At 35.2% G+C, this 24,592-nt stretch overlaps 1 protein-coding gene across 1 annotated transcript; it reads left to right on the forward strand.

The window, feature by feature from the left end:
- Window positions 1-16,438: 16,438 nt before the first annotated feature.
- On the forward strand, window positions 16,439-17,131 carry LOC111917119 (uncharacterized). The gene has a single exon (XM_023912778.1). The coding sequence runs from the start codon at window positions 16,439-16,441 to the stop codon at window positions 17,129-17,131; it is 693 nt and encodes a 230-aa protein (XP_023768546.1).
- The last annotated feature ends 7,461 nt before the right edge of the window (window positions 17,132-24,592 follow it).

Raw genomic sequence — 24,592 nt, forward strand, 5'->3', positions numbered from 1 at the left:
TTCTTGATTCTTCTTATTCGTTCTGCTATTGATTGAAACTCTTTCAGTTAACTCAGAATTATACTCAACTATATTTACTAAACTTTAGTAAATCATGACGAATATGTTTGTCACTCTTGTGGTAGACTTGATCAACGTACGACCTAGTGTACTCGATCTCCTAGTCCTTCAATTGACACTCTGTCAAAGAATTAGTCTAAGTTTCCCAAATGTGAAAGTTTTTCATTCATTATACAATACACATTGCATGATTCCAAGTTTCTGTCCAATTGAAACTTGGGCGATGATAAACTCTCCCTATTTGGTAAACTTTTGACATTTCCACAAATAACATAATTAAGAATCAAATCCATTGTTGCTAATAATAGAAACATTCAAACATCAATTTTTCATACATGCCATCGCAAGGATAAATAAATAAGATAAAATCAAAATTCATTTTATTGCGGAAAAAATTTGTCCTTACAATGCAACTCAAATGAAAAACTATGTTATTACATATTTCTTAACAGTCTATTCTAACTCCAAGTAGTAGCTCAAGAATCCATTCTTCAAGTAATGCGATCGAAATATATTTCTTCATGATTAGAATCAGCTCACTTTTTCCCCCAAGCTTCCTCTCTTTTCTTCGATCCTACAAAACATCAAAATGTAATCTTATCACATCATGTATTAAGAATCTAGAATAGGAACTCAAAAGAGTTAGATAATGGATTTTACCTGAAGTAGAGCCATACGTCTTGACTCTCCCATCTCTTAGATCTCTCAGGTAGTTAGGGCAGCTTCGTCTCCAATGCCCTTTCTCTTGGCAATTAAAGCAAATGGACTCCTTTGGCACAGCACATCGGACAATCATAGACTTAGTTCTTTCTGGACTTCCAATGTTACCAATGTCCATTGAAGTTTGGGAGTTTGATTCACTAGACAAATTTGCTTGACCAGCGCGCCAAATCATTGCAGATTCAACAGCTATAACCAAATAGGTGAGATTAATGAGGGTCACGTCGTGATCCATCATATAGTACTCTCTAACGAACTCACTATATGATTTAGGAAGTGACTGAAGAACCCAGTCAGCAGCCAACTCGCTTGAAATCTCGACACCCAACATGCTTAACCTATCAATGTGTGACTTCATCTCTAAGACGTATGCACACACATGTTTCCTATCTACGTGTTTACTTGCCAAAAGGGCTTGAGTGAGCTTGAACTTTTCAATCCTTTGAACTTGTGGGTCAGGGAAAACAATTGGAGGAGGTGGAGGAAGTGAAGCATGACTCTCATTTCCTTGATCGTATCTCGGAACGTCATCTTCATTTGGAAAGCTTGTTCCAAAGGATTTGGGAAGACCATTGTAAGATTCAGACATTTACAAAACGGGAGAAAATTCAAGTTATGTTGATTAGAATTCTTGATGTAACACCCAAATGAAACATCATGCTAGGATCCAACACAATACTCTACAACCTAGAAGAGGGATGTCGTAATCTAGTTGCAGAATATTTGAAGGTAGGTAAATGACGATTTACCAATTTCCACCATGAAAAACAAAAAGGAAGTTTAAGTTTTAAATGAATTGAAACTCCTAGATCTTTTGAGATTCGTTGAACTTTTCAATGGCATGTTTAATCTCGATTATGCCTTACTATTTGTGACTGGGATGCCGAGGATCACAAACAAGGTGTGAATAACCATACGAATCACGTGGTGCACCCAATGCTACTATCACCTAATCAATGTGCCGGTTAGCCACACACGCTCCATTGATATATGATAAGCATCGAGCCACCCTTCGCCACCAATGTCATCCCCAAATTAGTGTGCCGGTTAACCACACATGCTCCACTAACGTTTGACAAGGGTACGAAGTGTAATTCCATGGGTTAGCATACAATTTCACATTTTGCCTAAAGGAACTATGATTTGGGAATTTGTATAAGCATTTAGTTACTTTGTACTTCATTATACTTATAATGGAAGGTTTCTGTCCTATCCTACCCGTTCGGCTAACGACCCTCCACTAGTCAAGAGTGCGGTGGGTAAGAGTGGATACCCATTCAATCGCCATTTGATAGGCAACTTCCTTAAACACCCCTTATAGACCAGCTTCGTCAATGAGGCCTACTAACGGTAAGACTGACTGTTTACTCATACATATATATAATATTAGACTTTTAATGTTATATATAGTATAGGGTGTATTTTACACTTTTAAAATACTAGGCGGTTTAACTTAGTCAATTATACTTTTAATTTAATTAAATGTAAACCAAAACTTTATGGGTTTATTAAATCACTTTTAATTATACACTTTAATTAATTAATAAAACCATAAGGGTGTGATTTGAACTTTTTAAATTACTAGGGTTTTAGAATTTCACATTTCAAAATTAAACTTTTAATCAACTTTTAAATTCCAAAACTTGAGGGCAAGTTTTGAAACATTTCAAAACATTAGGGTTTAACTTATTTAAATTTCATAAACAAAACTTTTAAGTTCAAATTTAAACTATAAAACCTAAAGGGTGCAATTGAAACTTTTTCACATTACAAAGGATCAAATAACAAATAATATAAGTTAAACAATTAATTTAGTCATTATCTATATTTGATCTAATCTTATTTTAGTCACTAGATAATTACCAAATAATTTAAAATAATCAATATTTATCATATATACAACAAATATTTGAAATATTTGAAATTATCTATTGTTTTGGCAAGGATAATCATTAATTTAAGATAAAAATCGGATTTTAACTTCAAAAAACGAATTAGGCATTAAATCCAAGTCAAAGTAACAGCTAAATCCCGAAAGACCCTCTGTCTGACGCTCGAACTCGCCGAGTCAGCTCTGAACTCGCCGAGTCCAGATACTGACTCGCCGAGTTGAGTCAGGCAAAGGCCAAAAAATCGATTTTTAGCAAACAAAACAGTTAAGCATCACATACAACTAAAACCAATCAAGGCTTTGATACCACTGATGGGTTTTATGCATAAGAACAATCATATGTGCTCATACAAACCCTAATGCTTGGATCTAGGTTTCTCTATTGTACATGCTTTGAATCCAAGACCATAAACCCTAGATCTAACATATAATATACTGAATTAGGGTTTAGAGAATTACCTTTGATTGTTATATAGCAACAACAATCAATTCCTTGCTTGGATTGGCTTCAAAAGCTTAGTGCCTCAAGTGTTGCACCTCTAATGGAGTCACAAACACCTTATGCAACTTAGATGAAGAGGAGAAGAAAGGAGGCTGCCCAAAAACGACTAGAAACCCTTGAGAATCAGTTGTCCACGTTTTTGGGGCCTAAGGGGTCCTTTATATACTTGTGTGGGCTGCTAGGGTTTCAGTCAAAACCCTAATGGACAACTTAAACTCTAAGCCGCCCATGGAACCTTCTGGATAAGGCCATGGACAAAAATATGATGGGCTCCCATCATAATTTCGTTCACCCCTTGTTCCTTTAGCATTCCTTAGCCCAATAACTCAATTATCCAATAATTGCAATCCAGTCCCCTAAATTTAATTAATCTCTTTTAGCCACAAAATTAATTCTTAATTAATTCTTGACTAATATTAATTAAACAATATGATTTCTCCTTTAATATATTATTCTCATAATATATTATAAATCATATTTAAAACTTTCTTTCCTTAACTTATCCTACATTTTGCAATGGTGAAGGCAACCCAAAAGGACCATGCTCATAATCGGGTCAAGTACATACCAAAATAGTTATGGACTTAGACACTAATCCAACAATACCCTATGTACATATCATAGGGCATCATTAAACACTTTCGCCCTAGGCATCAAATACCATTGGACCGGCCCTGGGTGTTTGCAACGTAAACTTTCCCTGAGTCTTGTCTCTTCCATGTTGGTTGCTCCGAATCACCATTATATTTTCTCTTACTACTTTAAGATTTTGGAAGGTCATCCTTCTGAACCATAGTGCCCTGCAGAATTTCTTGATTGGTTAGGCTAAGTGCTAGTCTCTTTGCATTATGGTACACAGTTAGCCTGAAAGCAATTGCTAACCCTTTAATAAGAAAAGGTTGAACCAAACCCTATATGTACCTTTTTACCATTTTGTACTCTAGGGTGACAAGGTTGGGACAGAAAGTTGTGAGGTCATTGAAGTGGTTGGTATAAGTTGCAATATATGCATATGTTATGGTGAGATTCTAGAATTCTTGCTCTAAGTTCAACATCTTTTCTATGGGACAATATTCCACAATAAGTAGTTGTTTTAGTTCATCACAGGAAGTGGCATTAGTTGCGTTAATACCTATGGTTTTTGCATGGTTGTTCCATCATGATAATGTTGTATTTACGAAGGTGCAGGCAACAAATCTAACCTTGAAGCTTTTAGCACAAAAGTTGATCTTAAACACTAACTCCATATTTTTCATCTAGCGAGTCGGTCCAACTAATCCTTCATTTCTGTAGAAGGGATTGGGTTTGTAGTTCCTAAATTCCTTATAGGTACAGACCCTTAGAGGACCTTTGTTATTCCTCTAAGAACTATCACCGTATGCTCCTTCATTCTGACCCAACCCCGTATTCCTAGTAGTTTCAAAGTTAGCTATTGTGTTCGCGACGTGTTGGGCTATCAGTGCCTTAATGGCTTCTAGATCCATGGTTACGAAATTTGTGTCTAACTAGGGTCCTAGATTTCTTCTAGTTGGCAATGTGTTTCAATCCTATGATTGTTAGTTCAAAGAGAGGATGTTAGTCATTGACGTCTTGGATTAATCTTATAAACATAGATAGTGATGGCTACGTGTATGAGTTAGTAAAAAAATGATTAGTAAGTGTCTTAAGAATAACATGGAAAATTTTTAGGTTGGAAAGCTTCGATGTTCCAAAGGTCCTTTCCTAATAAACGGAGAAGACATAATACTTTGCATAAACAGACTTTTTATCATGATCCAAAAATCTTAGGGCGTAACCTGACTGATGTAACACATGTTTTCTAGAATGGATCGGTGTAGGGTATAAAGAAGTCAGAGGCATGGTTTTTGAGAAAAATCATGTGTCACGACATTACCATAGGGAGGTCACGACGTGATGTACCAAATGAGAATGTGTTTCTAGAAGGATGTCACGATGTGACATGAGTATGGCCATGGCATGACAATAACTGCAGCCCAAGCCCATGATCTTTTAGGGGTTCCTTCGTATTTAAACCCCTAATTTCAGATTTACAACTTCATTTCTAGCCTCCATCACCCTCAAGAACCTTGAAGTAAACCATAATACTTTCCTCGTCATTTTTGAGCTTATTATGAGTGTTTTGGTGCTCTTGGAAGGAAGTAAAAGGCCTTGTGATGTAGAGAATCTCTTGGCAAGTTTGGAGTTTGGTGTTTGTATTTGAGCCATTTATGGATCATTGTAAGTGTTCAAGACCCAAAATTTATGTTGTTAGCTTTTAGATCTAAGCTTCTTGTCCCTTTTTCTTAATGTTGTCGAAGTTTTGATGGAAGGATTCCATAAAGTTGGCAAATTTATGGATCCTTGAAGTCCCTTGAGTGTAATCTAGGTTGGATCTAAAGATTAGATAAGTTTTGAAGACATTATTGTGATTATGGTTTCGTTTCTTCATCATTTTGACCTAATATGAGATAGAGACATTCATTAGACATGCATGTCTATAAATCATCAATTTTTAAAATGTTTTTGGAGTAAGAAGGTCCTCTGGAAAGTTGGAATGGATGGATTAAAGGATTAAGGGTTGAATGCATTAAGTTTTCCCAATTTGTTGTAGTCACGATGTAAGCATGTGGGGGTCATGACGTGACAAGGAGTTTTCCCGATTATTTTGGATGGACTCTGTCACTGCATGAGGGCATAGCCATCATGACTCGATAATGGTTTTGATCGCAACTAGGTTATTTGAATTTGGATTCTTTGGATCGGGGTTGAGTTGTTAGTCACGACGTGACCATGGGCTGGTCACAACTTGAGTATCAAATATTGGTGATGTCAACTGTTGGCTTTGACTTTGATAGTTTACTTTTGGCATGGCATGACTTTTGGTCAAATTTCTCATTTTAGAAGATGGACTAAAGGTTTATCTTGAAATATTAGGAGGTCTGTAGCACCCATTCGTTGGTTGTGAGAGTTGTTAGTTGTAGATAACGTTAGTAAGATGAGTCTTCTCATTATATGTAGGATGCTAGCTGTTTTTGTGACTCTTGCATTGGTATGTTGGGTTGAGCCCATTTATATGTTGGGTCGGGCACGTTTGTATGCTGAGCTGGGCCTGTTTGTATATTAGGTTTAGCTCGTCTGTATGATAGTCGTGGCACGATATATGGACAGGGCCCGTTATGTGGGCGAGGCCTATTAGGATGGGTTGGGCCCGATATCCAGGTGGGGCTCGATGATATGTATGGTATGTGGTATTTTGGGCAACTCACTATGCTTTGTGCTTACGGTTTTGTGGTTAAAAGATTTTCATCTACTTCCAGTTCCAACGGGAAAGGCCCCGCTTGACTACACAACATCCCCTAATGGCTTTTCCACATTGATCATTATTGATTTACTATGATGTTTGAAAAATACAATTTACTTTGTGTGGTTTTTGAACAAATTATTATAAGGCTTGATTGTTTAAAAATGAAAATTTAATTAGTGTTTTTAGGACATTAAAAGTTGGTATCATAGTCTTGGTTTGAAGGATTGGAGCACACTCCCAGGTGTGTCTGAACTCAAACTGAAGAATTGATAATCTTTTGAAAGAAAATAAATTTTATGAAAAGATTTTTAGAAAGAAAGGGGTGTGATGCATGCAATCAGCCAAGCTCAAGTAAATAATTCCCAGAATACCCGTACATGTTGATATGTTATATGAGTTATAGAATGTTTTTCATGTTAGAAGTTATCATAAGGATATGCTCAGGTTTGCATGCTAGAATGCCTATTAGGAGAGAAGCTTATTAGGAAGGATGCTTTTTGATGTTTCGTGGCCTATAAAGTTTTACTACTCAAATGTTGCTTGCTTTGTGCTTTGTAGAACTTATATTTATGTGAGTTAACTATTAAATGAATAATCTAAGTTACATGCTACAAAGGTCAAATAATTTTACAATGATTGATTTGGCCTTATTGTGCAACTCTTGTTTGTGTCCAACCGTTGTAGGGTTGATTTGTTGTTTGATCGAAGTGGTTCTTTTCCTTGCCGAACATGCTCTATCCTTTGTGGCGATTAACCTTTGCTCTACATTTTGTGTGTGGGATCTCAATCTTCTTCATCTTAGACTTAGGTTCTTCTCTACATTTTGGATGTTGTTAGAGAAGCCCGATGCGCTTCCTCTGAGGATTCCCAATTCATCATTGATGGTGTGAATCTAATTAATGTGACATATGGTGTTATTGGCTAGGAATGGCGAGATTAGATACTGTCTAGAGGGGAGGGATAGATAGTGAAGCCTATGGTGCTTTCGGGCCTTAAAGCAAAACGCTATCTCCTCCGTAGCCTTATATTATTATAGTTGTGTTATATGTTGGGACTTTCTGAAAGGTTGGAATCATTTACGTAATAGTGGTGCCCATTTCCTAGTGATGAACTCTAGCCTTTTCTACCTCTGGTTCCTTCAGAATAAGTTTCAGCCTTTTTAATATCATACTGCAAGAAATCTTCTTCTTTCCCAATGGGGTTTGCCTACTTCTTAGCATCATCATCTTCCTCGGAGGGCTCTGAAAGGTCCTCGGAATATTTTTACAACAATTCGGTTGACTCTTTATTTGATTTTGAGGAACCGTCTGTCTCATGAGGTTCCTTGTCGGGGGTTAAAGAAATAAGAGATGTGGAAGTCTAAAAAAATAAGTACCATTGATCTTAAGGAAGAGTGGGACAACTTGATCTTTCTTTGGAAGTGGTTTTATTACCCTGTTTCAAAGATCTTCCATTTTCGTGTGATTATATATATATATATATATATATATATATATATATATATATATATATACACACACACACACACACATATATATATATATATATATGTATGTGTGTGTGTATGTTTGTGTGTGTAAAATCTATGTCCAATTGTGGTTCGACCCATATATTATGCTAATCTTAAATATTTGTATTTGACATAAACTCTTGAGTTTGGGTTCTAGAGATTTCATTGTATGATAAAGACGTGTTTTCTCATCGACGGACTAAGTATATATATATATATATATATATATATATATATATATATATATATATATATATATATATATATATATATATATATATATATTGTATTTTGTTTATGTTTTTTATTAACTCTTGTTTTGTACTTCAAGGATATCAAGTAAGGATCAGCCAGGTAGGAAAAGTCGGAGGGCAAGACCATTTTAACATATAGTCGCTATGAAATCCAGCAACCCAATGTGTCAATTTCCATTCTAGACATTTCTTTTGTAAGTAGTCTATCATTAATGTAATTAATAGCAATACTTTTATTTGTAGGTTTGAGGAAAAACCTAATTGAAATATAAGACCCTAGGTTATAGTCGTTATTCCATAATCTAGTACCAATCTGACATACCCTCGGCCGACGACGAAATTACCGAGCTATACGAAGTTAGAATGTTGGGTCACAGTGTAACATCCCAAATTTCAAGGCAAAAAAATTCATTTTTAATTAAGTAACTCATAAAATAGTTACCAAAAACATTACCAATGTCACATCAATTTATAAAACCGTAACAACGTGTCTCAAAACGATATCATTAATAGTAATAAAAATTAGAGTACAATCCCAAGAAATCCCATAGTGCGGAAATCATGCGTGTGTGTGGTGTGTCACTACCACACCAGCTTCTTCCCCTTTGCTGAAGAGGTACTTGAAACAAAACTAAAAACTGTAAGCACGAAGCTTAGTGAGTTCCCCCATCATACCGCATACCATACAATCACATAGCATACATACTATCGAGCAATTCTGGGGTGCCCGACCTACCCGGTCCAGCCATTTTGGGGTGCCGATCAAAATGGGTCTTAACACGTCAAGACCATAGATCGGGACTCCTAATGTCCATTTTACATGTAAATCCTCAAGCTTGGTGCACATGCATGGGACCTTTGGCTCAAAAAGCCATAAAAGATGGTGTACAAGATGCACGGGGTGTTTATGGCAACAAGGTGGGCACCTTTATGCCATAAAGACCCCCAATAACTCCAAATATAAAGCACAAACTGACTTCCAATACTCAATCCCGAATACAACCTCTCTAGGGCTTAGAAAGTTGTAGAAAAAGGTCCAAAATCAAGATCTAGACAATGAATAGACAAGGTTTTCAGTTTTATACCTCTAATAAGCTAGAAATATGCTCAAAACTCTGGATCTTCTTGTTTCCCCTTGATCTCACCAGCCTCCTTCTCTTCTTCAACCTTCAATCACACAAAGTAACACCAAGGCTCAAGAACACACTAAAAATGGCTAGGGTTTCGAGTTAGGGTTTGCTCTGTACGATGGGGGCTGAGTTGAGGGGTTATAATGTGTTTAAATAGGGTGCAAACCCTCAATTTTGGGTTTCACTCAAACAACGTCTACTCGCCGAGTCGGTCTCCCGACTCGTCGAGTAGACTACTTAAACTTCCCGTGGATTACGACTCTACTTGACGAGTTGGGCCTCCAACTCGTCGAGTCCCAAAGAAAAACATAAGAAATACTTGAATTAAAGGCATACCAGGAATTGGGTGTTACACACAAATATTGGACATATGTTTAAAAATACAAAACAATATGTAACATAAATGTCACTTTCGTTATGTATTAAATGTTAAATGACAATATTTTTATTAGAATCTCTAATACAAAAGGTGCCTCGACAGTTAGGCATAATAGTAAATGATACTAAGCTTCCAATAGTTCCATCGACTGAATGTTACTCAAGGAGTGCAATCCTCCATCTCTTGGTTTCCACTGAATACATGTGGTTTTGAATGGGTGAACATAATTTTGGTGAATTCATAGGTTTTATAGTTTCAAATTACTTTTTATACGTAACTATATTTAGTTATAAAAGTATTTTGGCCTCTACAGTTTTAGAGTCATCTCTCTTTCTTTACTAACCAAACAATGTGGTTATTTCTAAAAAGCATTATCAATGAAGTGAAGGAAGTTAACTATAAAAAAAACTATTAGAATATTTTTACTATTCAAGCTTGATAACATTTACATAAGAAGTTGTGCATGCTTACAAAATGATAACGAGGATTGATCATCAACGTCATTTGAGTGACACCGTTGTGAGAATACAACCATAGAAATCAAAGGTTCATAAACTTTCTCTAAACGTGTCAATTCAGCCCAAAAGGCCATAAATCTGGACCTTAACATGAATAAAGGCTTCAAAGGCTCATAACCTCTTCCTTGAAACAAATAAAACCTAAATCCTAAAATGCCTCGAGGTGACGATTTTGGCTGGACTTAGATGGTTGGGGTTGGGTGCAACTCCTCAAGCCTTAGGACTTAGAACAAAGACCCAAAAGAGTTAATCAGTAAACCTTAGCTAAAAAGGTATATCATTACAAAGCAAATTGGATAAAAAAGGATAAGTATGGAAATAATGATATATGACCTAAAGAAAGGACAAGCTCCAAGCTCCCAACGTGAGCTCCCGGGGTAAATCCAAAGGACACTAAGCAAATATGAGTCCTAAAGTCACAATTTGGGCAAATCCAGTAACATGGCTAGATCTCCAACCCCACACCCGCCCACCGAGCAAAAATACCTAATTGTCTCGAGTCGACACCCCCCCCCCCCGGTAAGGCCAACATAAACTTTGGGGAAGTATCTCCCGAGCAAGGAAAAGTAAGGGCACGTGTTCACCAGTGGCCAACATAAACCATCGGGGGATAAAAAAAAGCAATATAGAAGTAGAAACGACCATATTATCAAAAGGACAAAAAAAATGTCGGACAACCCCCGGACTTAAGGGCCATGCAGGGCCAAACAACAATTATAAATATTATCCTTCAGACATCGTCTCTGAAACATTAAAAATCCAAACATTGTTTTCGTAACACCTGCAGATTCGGGCTAGTCAATTTATAGACAATAAGAGTCAAAAATGACTTTTTATAGAAGAATATTTAGAGTAAATAATCTTAATCAAGTTATAGTATATGTCACAAGGGTTCCGTACATATAAAGAACGTTGAAATCTGAGTTATAATGAAGAACTTATGACCCGTCGAAGTTTTACGGCAAAACCGCCACGACACCGGAAAATCGTAAAAAGTGAGTTTTCGATAAATTACTTTTTAGCATTAGCGATCTAAACGAAAGTCGTAGTGTACTTTAAACCTAGAACGTGCATAAAAAGAACGTCCAAATCTGACTTCATATGAGGAGGTTATGATTTTTCTAAGATTTAGCAAACACTGCACAACCGAGAATTCGAATTTTAGATCAATCGATTTCTAGCTGACACAACCTAAATGAGAATTGAAGATCTCATTATTAGGAGTTAAACGATAAAAGACAGTCGATAACTTTCAACTCCAATATAAAACCAATAAAATTAATCACATTGATGTATATTTTATTACAATAGCAGAATCATCGAAATATAGATTCTTCTAAAATCATTTTATAATAAAAAAAATGGAAGTTGAACGCTATGATGAGGAGAATTTTCAAATTACAACTCTTAAAAAGATAAAAATTAAAAGAATTATGCCATTAAAATAAAATTTACGACAGTGCAAACAAACAACAATAACATCCATAGGATTCTCATACATTTTTATTCAATATACATACAAAAGAGTGAGCCATAAAGCAAATAAATTAGGGAAATTATATTTTCATAAATATGAACAGAACACATCTAAAGCTAATTCATGATCTCATTTTTCTTCTTTTAAAAACACACTTCAAATACATTAACATTCATAGTTTGTTCTTTACTTATTTCATCAATATCAAGAGAGCTCATCAAAACACAATTCTTATTTAAAGACATTTCAAAAACATCAAAATTCGCAACATTTTTCTTTTAGCTCGAAATGTGTAACGACCCAAAAATTATAAGGTAAAAATTCCATTTTCAGTTTAACTATAAACACCATTTATCCTTTTCAATCATTCAAAAGTATATCAGAGTACAATAGTTTTCAAAGTACAATCCTAAAATCATAAGGTATGGAAACATGGGTGAATACGCTATGATCATGTCGGGCCCTTCCCTTTCGAGCAGGAAGTATCTAAAACCATAAAATAAATTGTAAGCACAAAGCTTAGTGAGTTCCCCAAAATACCAAATACCATACATACATACATAACGGTCGAAACATAAGTGGGTCTATTTCACCACATTCAATATCTTTTAACCAGTATTTAGTTTATTTCACCCCTACTGCTAAGCATACAATCATATCAACAAAATTCACGAAGACAACAAGCATAAACAAACATAACATGAAATTTTCACGAAGACAACTACCATATATTAACATAATCTAGTGGACCGACATCGGTGCCTTCGACCCACGAGTATAGTGGAGGAAACTCACCTCTCAATTTGAATGATCGTTAAGCAGGACAATGTTCCGAATATCAACTCTACTAGTCACCTATTCATTGCAACATGACCAAGCTTAACTTATAACAAATATACCCAAAATACCCCTAGGTCAAACTCCTGGTCAAATTCAAAGTCAACCGGGTGAACTCGGTGTTTCTATTTCATTTTTTTCTTTCTCAAATGCACTTTCAAGAAATAACACATCAAAATTGACGACATTTTTCTTTTGGCTCTAAATATACAACCTTGAGAGTTGAGACAATTCTTCATCATCTCTAAATACCATAAACCTTTGTATTGGCTCCTATACTCAACAAATTTCTTATGGAATTATAAGAAAATATAAGGAAAAAAGATGTGGAAAGAAGAAACCAAACCTATTTGAAACTTTTTCATGCTCATGTACTCTAGATAACCAAAATATATAAGGAAAAAAGTTGTGGAAAAAAGAAAACAACTCTATTTGAAACTTCTTCATGCTCACGCACTATAGATAACGAAAATGAAATGAAAAGATAAAGCAAAATGAAAAGAGGAGAAAATGACATATTTTGAACCATAATCATTTGAATGACCTCCTTTATAAGATATATAATATATATATATATATATATATATATATATATATATATATATATATATATATATATATATATATATATATATATATTAGTTTATAACCCGTGGGAACCACGGTTACAAAATTAATTAAGCTTTTTTTAGTGAAAATTCAAAGTTATTAATCAATTATTTTAAAAAAATTATTAATTAGGAGATCTTTTAGTTATATAAAACTATAATTATTGATTTTAAATAAATATTTGAAATTATATCCCTTTATAATTTGTATTAATTTTATTTTAATGCTATTAATTTAATCTAGATAGAGTGGCAAATTTAAAATTTAAAATAATAATCAATAGATTAACATGTGGCAAGTATTAATCTAGATAGAGTGGAAAATTTAAAATTTAAAATAATAATCAATAGATTGACATGTGGCAAGTATTAATTACTAGACGTAATATGGTGACACATGACAAAAGAAGAAACAAAACATGAATTAATTAAGAGATTTAATAAGATGACACATGTCAAAAGGAGAATAAAACTATTCTTTTATTAGAATAGTATATATATATATATATATATATATATATATATATATATATATATATATATATTAGTTTATAACCCGTGGGAACCATGGTTACAAAATTAATTAAGTTTTTTTTAGTGAAAATTCAAAGTTATTAATCAATTATTTTAAAAAAAAATTATTAATTAGGAGATTTTTTAGTTATATAAAACTATAATTATTGATTTTAATTATATATTTGAAATTATATCCCTTTATAATTTATATTAATTTTATTTTAATGCTATTAATTTAATGTAGATCGAGTGGAAAATTTAAAATTTAAAATAATAATCAATAGGTTGACATGTGGCAAGTATTAATTAATAGACATAATATGGTGACACATGACAAAAGAATAATAAAACATGCATTAATTAAGAGGTTTAATAAGATGACACATGTCAAAAGGAGAATAAAACTATTCTTTTATTAGAATAGGAAGAGGAAGATATATATATATATATATATATATATATATATATATATATATATATATATATATATATATATATATATATATATATATATATATACTAGTTTATAACCCGTGGGAACCACGGTTATAAAATTAATCAAATTTTTATAGTAAAAACTCAAAATTATTAATAAGTTATTTTAAATAAATTATTAATTTAAGAGATATTTTTTATTAGTTATGTGAAATTATAATCATTGATTCAAATAAATATATAAAATTAGTTTTTAATATATATTAGATATTTTTTATTTGTGAATTAATGAAAACAATAATTTAAAATTTAAAATAGGATCACATTAATGAGGAGGTTTAATAAATTTAAAATGGAAAACTAATAGATTAACAAGTGACAACACATTAATTAAAATGTCTAATATGGTGACACTTGGCAAAATAGCTACTCTTTTATTAGTATAGATTCAAAAATAAAAATATTGTTGAACCATAAATAATAAAACTATACTTGAACCTATTTCTTGATCATAAATTTAACAACTTCTTGTAGAACAATAAATTCTTGAACAATCAATTGAAGAATAAAAACAAAAAATACATTATTTCTTATAGACTACGAGTAACAATTGGTAAGAATTACATTTATTGTTAAACAATAAAACTAAAAAAACTTTCAAAACGGGAAAGAAAACATCAAAATCTAACAACGATTAATACATTCTACAAAAATAATGTGGTCCGTTTCAATTTTGTGATCCGTTCTTCAAACATTAACTTCTGTGATTCCAATAGAATTGGAAATCGTGATTCCATTTTAACAGAATTGGAATTCGTGATTCCATTCCAATAGAATTGGAATCTCACCAATATCATCCATTGAATCATCTACATAAATATACTTGATACCTTTTTAGAATTTAACCTTGTCAAGATCCTGCACTGTCCACATAAATGAAATGTTAAATCAGAAAAAAAAATAATAAATAAAATAAATTGAAATATGAATCAATTCATAAAATGCAGCCAAAAAACTGCTCATTCTGATATGTATATTAGTCCCGAATAAAATTAAACCACTAAAGGATGTCATCTGTGAATTAGAAATAAAAAATCAAATCCCTAGCTTTCAACAATTAAACCAAAACCAAAGCTATACACAAAAAACTTATACCCAATCACACACAAAGGAAATATTAAAACCACACACAAAAAGAAAAAAAAATCGAATCACTTCTATGTTTCTTCTTCTTCTTCTTCTACGTTTTCTGTCAAACGATCAAACCAAACACAAATTCTTCCCTTTGATTTCTATCAAACATTCACACAAACACAAAAAGGGAAAAGAACCTGTTAACGAACGGAAGCAACACCCCATCCTTCCCTCTCCCCCTGTTGACCATCGAAACCAAACACACCAAAAAAAAGCTTATCGATCACTATCAAACATCAAACAAAAAAAATAAATGAATCAAAAGGATTACATGTTGCCGCTTCGTCCTTACCCTTCAATCCAACTATTTCCCAATTCCTTCGTGTTTATTTCTGATCGAACCAGGAGAAGAGCAGCAAAGAACAGCCCCACCAAATCCTCGATCTGAAAACCCTTGAATCTACTTGAATTGTTATGGACTACATGTAAACAATCGTAATTCACAGAAAGGAATCATGTTTTTTGTTGGGAAAGCAAAACCCTTACCTGCATAAGCTGGCGGATGCGAAGGTTGATGATGATGATGATGATGGACCCACAACTATTAAACTATTTGTTTATAATTTATTTTAATTAGTTAATAAAAAAACAACAAAGTTAAAATAATAGATAAGGATAACCGGTCATTTTAAGTTGATTAAGGACCACTGATGCAACAAAATCAATCCATAGGGACGACTCAAATTAAAAAAAAATATGTTAGGGATCAAGCTCGCAAATTATCCCAAACCATAAGGACAATCCATGTAATTTACTCATTGATTTTTAAAGGAATCAATTTGTCCCATTAATTGCGTCTCCACTTAATTTTGATGCAACAGATTCCCGTCAAGTAATTTGAAAAGGTCATTAAGATCAATCTGAAGACCGACCAAATCATAATTTATGTTTGGCAATTCTTCCCCTAACGGTTCTTTTAAGGTGGCAATTAATTTTTTTATTTACCATAAAACTGTAACTAAAACAGTAACGTATGAATATATTGATTATATTTGTCGATGGAATATTTCCTGGCCATATATAAATTATGAAATAATCCTAGATTTTGAAACCGGTAGACATATTTGGAAAAACCTTGAGATCCCATTGAGTGTGGATTCTTCATGTCTCACCGTTACTTTTTCTTGTGTAGCCTCCTCGCCTCCTCATTGTCCTTGCATGGGATCTCCGCCGCCGTGGACTACCAAGCAACTAACTACGACCCCAACACTCCCGGCGGCATCCGTTTCACCAATGAAATCGGAGTTCCCTACACAAAGCAAATAATGGGTACCATCAACGACTTCATATGGACAACCGTTTTCCAACAAAACAACCCCTCTGACAGAAAGCCTGTAGATTCCGTCAACCTTTACATTACAGAGATTGAAGGATACGAAGGAATCACATGGGGAAATAACAATATTAATCTTAGTTCTAGTTTTTTAGAAGGGTATCAAGGGGACGTGATATGGGGATTCACATCTCTTTTATATCATGAAATGACCCACGTGTTTCAATGGAATGGCGAGGGTCAGACCCCCGAAGGATTGGTGGAAGGGGTTGCGGATTATACGAAATTAAGAGCGAATTATGTCTCATCGGATTTTGCAAAACCAGGTGATGGTGATAAATGGGACCAGGGGTATGATTTCACAGCCCGGTTTCTTGAGTATTGTGATGGGATTGTACCAGACTTCGTGGCAAAGCTTAATGCAATGATGAAGTTTGCTTTCGATGTCAAGTATTTTGAAGACTTGACAGGAAAGCCTGTGGATCAACTATGGCAGGAGTACAAGGCTAAATATGGGCATTGATGTTTCATATGGATTGGAATGTAGTGAAATAATTGAATTTGTTAATTGGACGCTAAACTTAAGCATTTCACAGAAAAACTAATAGAAATATGATTATATGAACTCTAGGTGTAGATGCTATTGGTATACGTAAGTGTGTACGTTATAACCCTATATATATTAATATGAGGCAATTGCACCTTTGTGACAAGAAATGTTTTCTTACATTTGCTAAGCTTTTTCTAACCATGTTTTGGTGCGACAACGAATGTATTCGTTATACTTGCTAAGCTTTTTCTCTATAAAGTGTTATTGTGATGCAAACCCCTAAAACGTATTGTTAAAACGTGCCTTTCTTGAAGGAAAAAAATCGGCCAGGAAAAAAGTCAGTCACTTCGCGAGATATTGGTTTAAAAACAATTTCGGATTTCTCACAAACTTTGTGAGGGCTTAGTTACATATAATGAAAGTAAATAAGTTTTGTCGCTAATCCGTGTTAACAATTTATCCATTTAGCAACAATTTAGCAATGGATTATTGTAGCTGGCAATTTAGCAATGGGTTATAATGTTCATTACAATCCCCCTGTCTCAACAAGTACAATAGTATTTCTTTTACTTAATCGTTGCATGCTATTTCGTCACAAATCAAATGTCTATAATTTTTTTAATTTATATTTCGTTAAATACTCCTCTAAAGCTGATTCTAATAAATCTAGCGATGCAATATGGAAGGAACGTTAGATTCCTTTACCAGATTCCTCAAAATCAATCATAGGTTGATGTTTTCACTTTTCAGTCAAGCATTCACAAAATGTATATAATATTCACTGTCTTTTTTTTACCAACTTATACACATTTACACCGATGTACATCAGTAGATGTGTGAGAACTCCATGACCTGATGCAAAATTCTGAAGTATATGTATGTGAGAATATGCAAAATCCGACAAACCAGGACAAGTTCGACTTCACTTATAGTATGTAAGCTTTAGCATACATATTAAAAGTAGTTAATTTGATTTTTACCAAGTTCCCTATCAAAACGCAAAAACAAAACAAATGAAATCTTTAGAAAAAATGAATATAAGCACCCCACATGTAATTCATTAATGAGTGAATAACTTGTGATACACGCAATGTAATTAATTTGAAACATAAATTTTGAGTGTATGAACTACACACTCAAACACCAACATGAATAGGAAATCAAAGTAACCAACAACGTTAATAATTTAGATAACTTCGGTGAATCAGCTAACGGGTAGAATTAGAAGTGAATATTTGAATTATTTTGCAAATAATAGGCCATGAATTTATTGTTCGAGTTTTAGGGACAATTGACTTGAATGGATCGATCACGATTGTATCACTTTCTGAAATCTATAATTCATCTTGCTTGGGGTATACAAAATCAGAATTGGAAGAGTCCAAATTTTTTTATTATGATCACATGTCTGATCTGAATTAAAAATACATAATACATGTTTTGATGCACTTTTAGAGAGACAAAGAGATGTACATAATCAGTTTCTCAGTCATATGAAAGTTCTAAATTTTGTATGCAACATCCAACTTCATTTTATACATGGTAAATGGTGGTTATAAAGAGGAAACTGTCATGGGCTCTTCCTTTTGGACCCTGCTAAGGGGCTGCACCTAAACCCCCACCATGAGCACTACTGTGACATCCCTTATTTTTGAGAATCAATTAAAAAAATTTCTTTACGCTTTTAAGTGTAACACCCGGAGTTCAGAAGACTAAGAAAGGAAGGAAAAGCCCTAAAACCAAGAAGAATTGTCGAGTCCAAGGAGGTACTCGACGAGTAGGAGCGGATTTTTGGGTCGCGAGTTAAGTGACCTACTCGACGAGTTGGTCTGGGATTGGGAAACCCTACTTGGTACCCTATTTAAGCATCTTATTCTCCCTCCCTTTGCCTCATTAACAACCCCCATGGTCCAAAACCTATTCCACGAATCCCTAAAGTTCTTATTGAGTGTGTGAGTCATATTTGAGTGGTTTTGGGGTGCTCTTGAAGCCTAGAAGAAGAAGAAGGAGTTTGAAGGTTTAAGGAGAAGTTGTAGACCTAGGAATCTCGTCTCATTCTCATCATTTTCTAGTAATCAAGTTTCTATCTCGCCTTGTAGTTTCTTAGATCACTTTAAGGTCACTTTTATGGGGTTTTTGAAGGGTTTTGAGCATTCTAACACTCCTATGGTGTACATGCAACCCTAAAAACCTTGGATCTATGTTTTATCTATGACACATGCAAAATTATTTTTCCAAGGTTCATAACCTATCTAGCATACATGGGGAACTTTTAATCATAAAAGTTAGTAAGAAATACATACCTTTAGTTGATTGGATTCCTTGAAAACCTTGTGAGCCTAGCACCTCAAGTGTGATGTCTCAAATGTCTCACACAACACCAAATGCACTTGGAATAACTTAGAGAGAAATGAAGAACACTTAGAAATCGGCTAGGCCTCACTTGTATCTCTTAGTGGCCGATTTTGGTGAAGAACATGAAGTTTATATAGTGTGTTAAAATTAGGGTTACACCATGTAAACCCTAATTGTCATGACTTTTCATTTCCATGACCCATGGGTTCTATAAACACCATGGAACATCCTATAGGTTTTAGCCCAACTTGATAATCCATGAAGCATTAGCTCACTATATAAGTATGGGTGATTTACACAATCAACCCATATATTTAATTAGTCTCCTTTTGATCACTTAATTAATTCCAAATTAATTCTTGATCAATACTAATTAAATAATATTATTAATATATTAGAACTTATAATATATTAATAAACCTTAAGTGTTAGTTCTCTCATTTTATTCTATCCAAATGCATGATGCCATGCAACCCAAATGGACCATGCTAATCAGGTGAAGTACATTTCAGAAATAGTTATGAACTTAGACACCTAATCCAACAATCTCCCACTTGGATAAGTCTAATACCTATAACTGCAAGAATGACTTCAGGAACTGATCATTAATTGTAGCTCTTTCAAGGTCTCGCGGAACTGATATGATGATGATACGCCATTTAAGATAAGTGATCATATAATCCTCTGTTTTAGATATCAACCGGACAAATACATGGAACAATGTCTTACTTATTGTCCAGCAGTTTGTTTCTCGATTTCCGATTTGTTTGACATAGAACTTAATTGAACACATCAACTTAGTTCTGACCGGGCCCGGTACATGGGTCAACACAAAATCATCAAGGGGCCCAGATATCGCTTCTAATCCAAGAAGGAACAGATAAACTTCGACTCATATGCTTGTTCTACTACTTGTTGAATCATACACAAAGGCACGTTTTATAACATCGAGTTACCAGTGCGTTTTCATACAATCAATGTATAACCAACTCATAGGCAACAAGTCATATCTCTAGGTTTGAAGACTTATATGATATTACCGTCTCACGATCGCTCGAGATAAATTCCATGAAGTGATATCAGTGAGCGTGGGTTGAATCCAATACTCAGAACTTACGAGCACTCATGAGTGTTGTAGCACCACTTATGTCCAACATCTTAGACCTCTACAAGCCAACCCATTACAGTCTTGATTCATATCTACTTCCAACATATGACCGACTGTGGAGAATTTGAATAATATGAAATAACATAACATAATTATTCTGGAAGTCAAAACATGCAAATTGAAACAATAGTAAACGATTAACAAAAGATAGCAACACTTTATTCATAAATAAACACAACTTTTATTCATCATCAAATGTCAATTACACTTTATACATTTCAAAGCTATCTAACTACTAAAACTAATATCATCCTTCAGCCCTATGCGCCTCGAATGTTGGAGATGCTTAACCTTGCCCAGTCCCTTCGTGAGGGGATCTGTCGGGTTCTCGTCCAATGATACCCTCTTTGCCACGAGGAGTCCTTCTTCTATTCGATGTCTGATGAAATGATATTTTCTGTCGATGTGTCTGGATCTCCCGTGATCCCTTAGTTCCTTTGCTAAGGCAACCGCACTTTCACTATCACAGAAAATATCTATAGGCTCCTTTATAGCCGGTACAACTCCAAGGTCTCCAATGAAGTTCTTTAGCCATATAGCCTCCTTCCCTGCCTCGCTTGCCGCTATATACTCTGATTCACAAGTTGAATCAGCTACTGTCTCCTGCTTGGAACTTTTCCAAGAAATTGCTCCTCCGTTTGAGGTAAAGACCCAGCCTGACTGAGAGCGGAAATTATCCCTATTAGTCTGAAAGCTAGCATCACTATACCCCAAAACTCTCTAGTCGTCACTCCCACCGAGGGTGAGGACCCAGTCCTTAGTCATCTACAGGTACTTGAGAATGTTCTTTACCGCAGTCTAGTGAGCCTTGCCAGGGTTCCACTGATATCTTCTGACCATGCTCAATGCAAAGGCTACATCAGGACGAGTACAAGTCATAGCATACATGATCGAGCCTACAACGGAAGAATATGATACTCGACTCATTTCTGCTATCTCAACCTCTGTACTCAGACTCTGAGTTTTACTTGGTTTGGCGTTACTCTGGATCGGTAACTCTCCTTTCATGGAATTTTGCATGCTGAATCTATTCAGCACCTTCTCCAAGTAGGTACTCTGACTAAGTCCAATTAGTCTTTTACTCATGTCACTCAGAATCCTTATCCCTAGGATATAGGCAGCTTCTCCAAGGTCCTTCATAGCGAAACAATTCCCAAGCCAGGACTTAACTTCCTGCAGAGTTGGGATGTCATTTCCTATGAGTAGTATGTCATCTACATACAGTACCAGAAAGTTGACTATACTCCCACTAGCCTTGACATATACACAAGATTCATCTTCACTCCTCGAAAATCCAAACTCTTTGACTTTCTCATCGAAGCAAAGATTCCATCTGCGAGGTGCTTGCTTTAATCCATAAATGGATTTCTCAAGCTTACACACTCTATTAGGGTACTCTGTACTGACAAAACCCTCCGGCTGACTCATGTAAACATCCTCAACCAACTTTCCATTAAAGAAAGCGGTTTTGACATCCATTCGCCATAGTTCATAATCATGAAATGCAGTAATGGCTAACATAACCCTAATAGACTTAATCTTCGCTATTGGTGAAAAAGTATTATCATAATCAACTCCCGGAGTTTGAGAAAAGCCCTTTGCAACCAGTCGCGCCTTATAAGTGTGTACATTACCATCCATGTCGGTCTTCTTCTTGAAGATCCATTTGCACCCGACTGTCTTGCGACCTGGTACATTGTCAACCAAGTTCCAAACTTGATTGTCATACATCGATTGTATCTCGCTGTCCATAGCCTTTTTTCGTTTAGCAGCCTCAGGGCCTGCCATGGCTTCCAAGTAGCTGTTAGGTTCATCCAAACTCACCAGTGTGCTATCACTGATAAGTGTATCACCTTCCGCAGTAATATGGAAACCATAGTAATGCTCAGGTGCATTCCTAACTCTCGTGGAACGCCTCAGAGGTACTGACTCTTCTATCGGATCAACAGGAGTTTCCTCCTTAGGTTGATTGCTAGGGTTTGAGGTTCCTTCACCACTTGACTATTGAATTTCTTCAAGGTCAATTTGCCTCTCACTATTTCCTTGGCTCATGAATTCTCTCTCGCGAAAGACTCCTCTCCTTGCTACAAAGACCACATTATCACTAGGTCTGTAGAAGAGGTAACCAAAGGATCTCTATGGGTAGCCAATGAAAATACACCTCTCACATCGAGGTTCGAGCTTATCGTGAGACTCGTGCCTCACAAAAGCCTCACAACCCCAAATCTTGATGTTGTCCAGATTAGAAACTTTTCTGGTCCACATCTCATGAGGTGTTTTGGCAACCTTCTTTGTAGGACCTAGATTAAGGATATGGGCGAAAGTCTCCAAGGGATAACCCTAAAATGAGATTGGTAGCGACGCTTGACTCATCATGGAACGAATCATATCCAGCAAGGTTCAATTGCGCTTCTCATTCACACCATTAAGCTATGGTGTCCTGGGAGGTGTCAACTGTGAGATAATCCCACATTCCTTAAGATAGTCAAGGAACTCTTTACTAAGATACTCACCACCTCGATTGGATCAAGGCATCCTAATGTTCCTGCCTAACTGATTCTCCACTTCCTGCTTGAACTCTTTGAATCTTTCAAAGGTCTCTGACTTATGCTTTATTAAGTAGACATATCCGTATCTACTAAAATCATCAGTAAAAGTCACATAGAAGCGGTTAGCATCTCTTGTGGCGGTTCTGAAGGGTCCACACACATCAATGTGTATAAGGTCCAACAAACCCTCACCCCTAGCACAAGTACCAGTGAAGGGTGACTTTGTCATTTTCCCAAGCAAAAAAGATTCACAATTGTCATCTGACTTTAAGTCAAACGACTCCAACACTCCATCCTTTTGGAGTTGGCCTATGTGTTTCTTGCTTACATGTCCAAGACGATAATGCCATAAAAATGCTTTATCCAAGATAGTGAAAGAATAGATACACAATACATTATTTCCTAGGTTATCAACAACCGACACAGTTTCATATACACCATCACAAGGTAATATTTTAAAATAAAAAACATTATTAAAGAAAGCATTAATACCACCACTATCATTATCAAATGAAAATGTAAAACCTTGTTTGTACAAACCAGGAAAGGAAATAATATTTCTCGCCATTTCAGAAAAGTAAAAACATTTATTTAAATCTAATACCAATCCACTATTTACAAACAAATAATAAACTTCAATCTTGGTGACAGGTGAAGCTTTCTTATTCCCCATGATCAAGTTTATCTTCCCATGCTCCACATTCTCACTTCTTCTTAGTCCCTGCAAATCAGTACATATGTGATTACCACATCCTGTATCAAGGACCCGAGAATTAGAATGGGGTGAATTATTAGACAAAATAGTGTATATACCTGCATGGTTGGGTTTAACTTTCCCATTCTTCACATCTTGCTAGTACGTTGGGCAGTTTCGCTTCCAGTGTGACTTTTCATGGAAATAGAAGCATTCTGCCTCTTTAGGGTTAGCAGAAGGAGAGACGAAACCTTTCTTGGTTCCACTTGAAGAGGAGCCATCAAGGGTCTTCCCTTTGGTTCCCTTCGAAGGGGTCTTCCTCTTCTTTCCTTTGCCTTTCCCGATTGCCAAGATAGGGACTGTGGTAGGAGTAGGAGTGGTAACAACCGACTTACCTTTAAGACCACTTTCCATGGTCTTCAAAAGTCCATAAAGTTTGTTGAGTGTAACTTCCTTCTTGTTCATGTGGTATGTCATACGGAATTGATCATAACATGAAGGTAAGGAGTGCAAAATGATGTCAATTGCCAACTCCTCAGGGAAGTTCACATTCAGTTTCAACAAAAGGTCCACATACCTTTGCATTTTCTGCATGTGGCCCGTGATGGGTTCACCATCCTTCATCTGGGTTGTTATCATGGAGGATATGATTTCATATCGCTCTTGAC

This window comes from Lactuca sativa, chromosome 9 (assembly GCF_002870075.4).
Source record: "Lactuca sativa cultivar Salinas chromosome 9, Lsat_Salinas_v11, whole genome shotgun sequence".
Lineage (NCBI taxonomy): Eukaryota > Viridiplantae > Streptophyta > Magnoliopsida > Asterales > Asteraceae > Lactuca > Lactuca sativa.

Coding starts and splice junctions, on each gene's coding strand:
- LOC111917119 (XM_023912778.1), top strand. CDS start 16,439: ATGTCTCACCGTTACTTTTTCTTGTGTAGCCTCCTCGCCTCCTCATTG.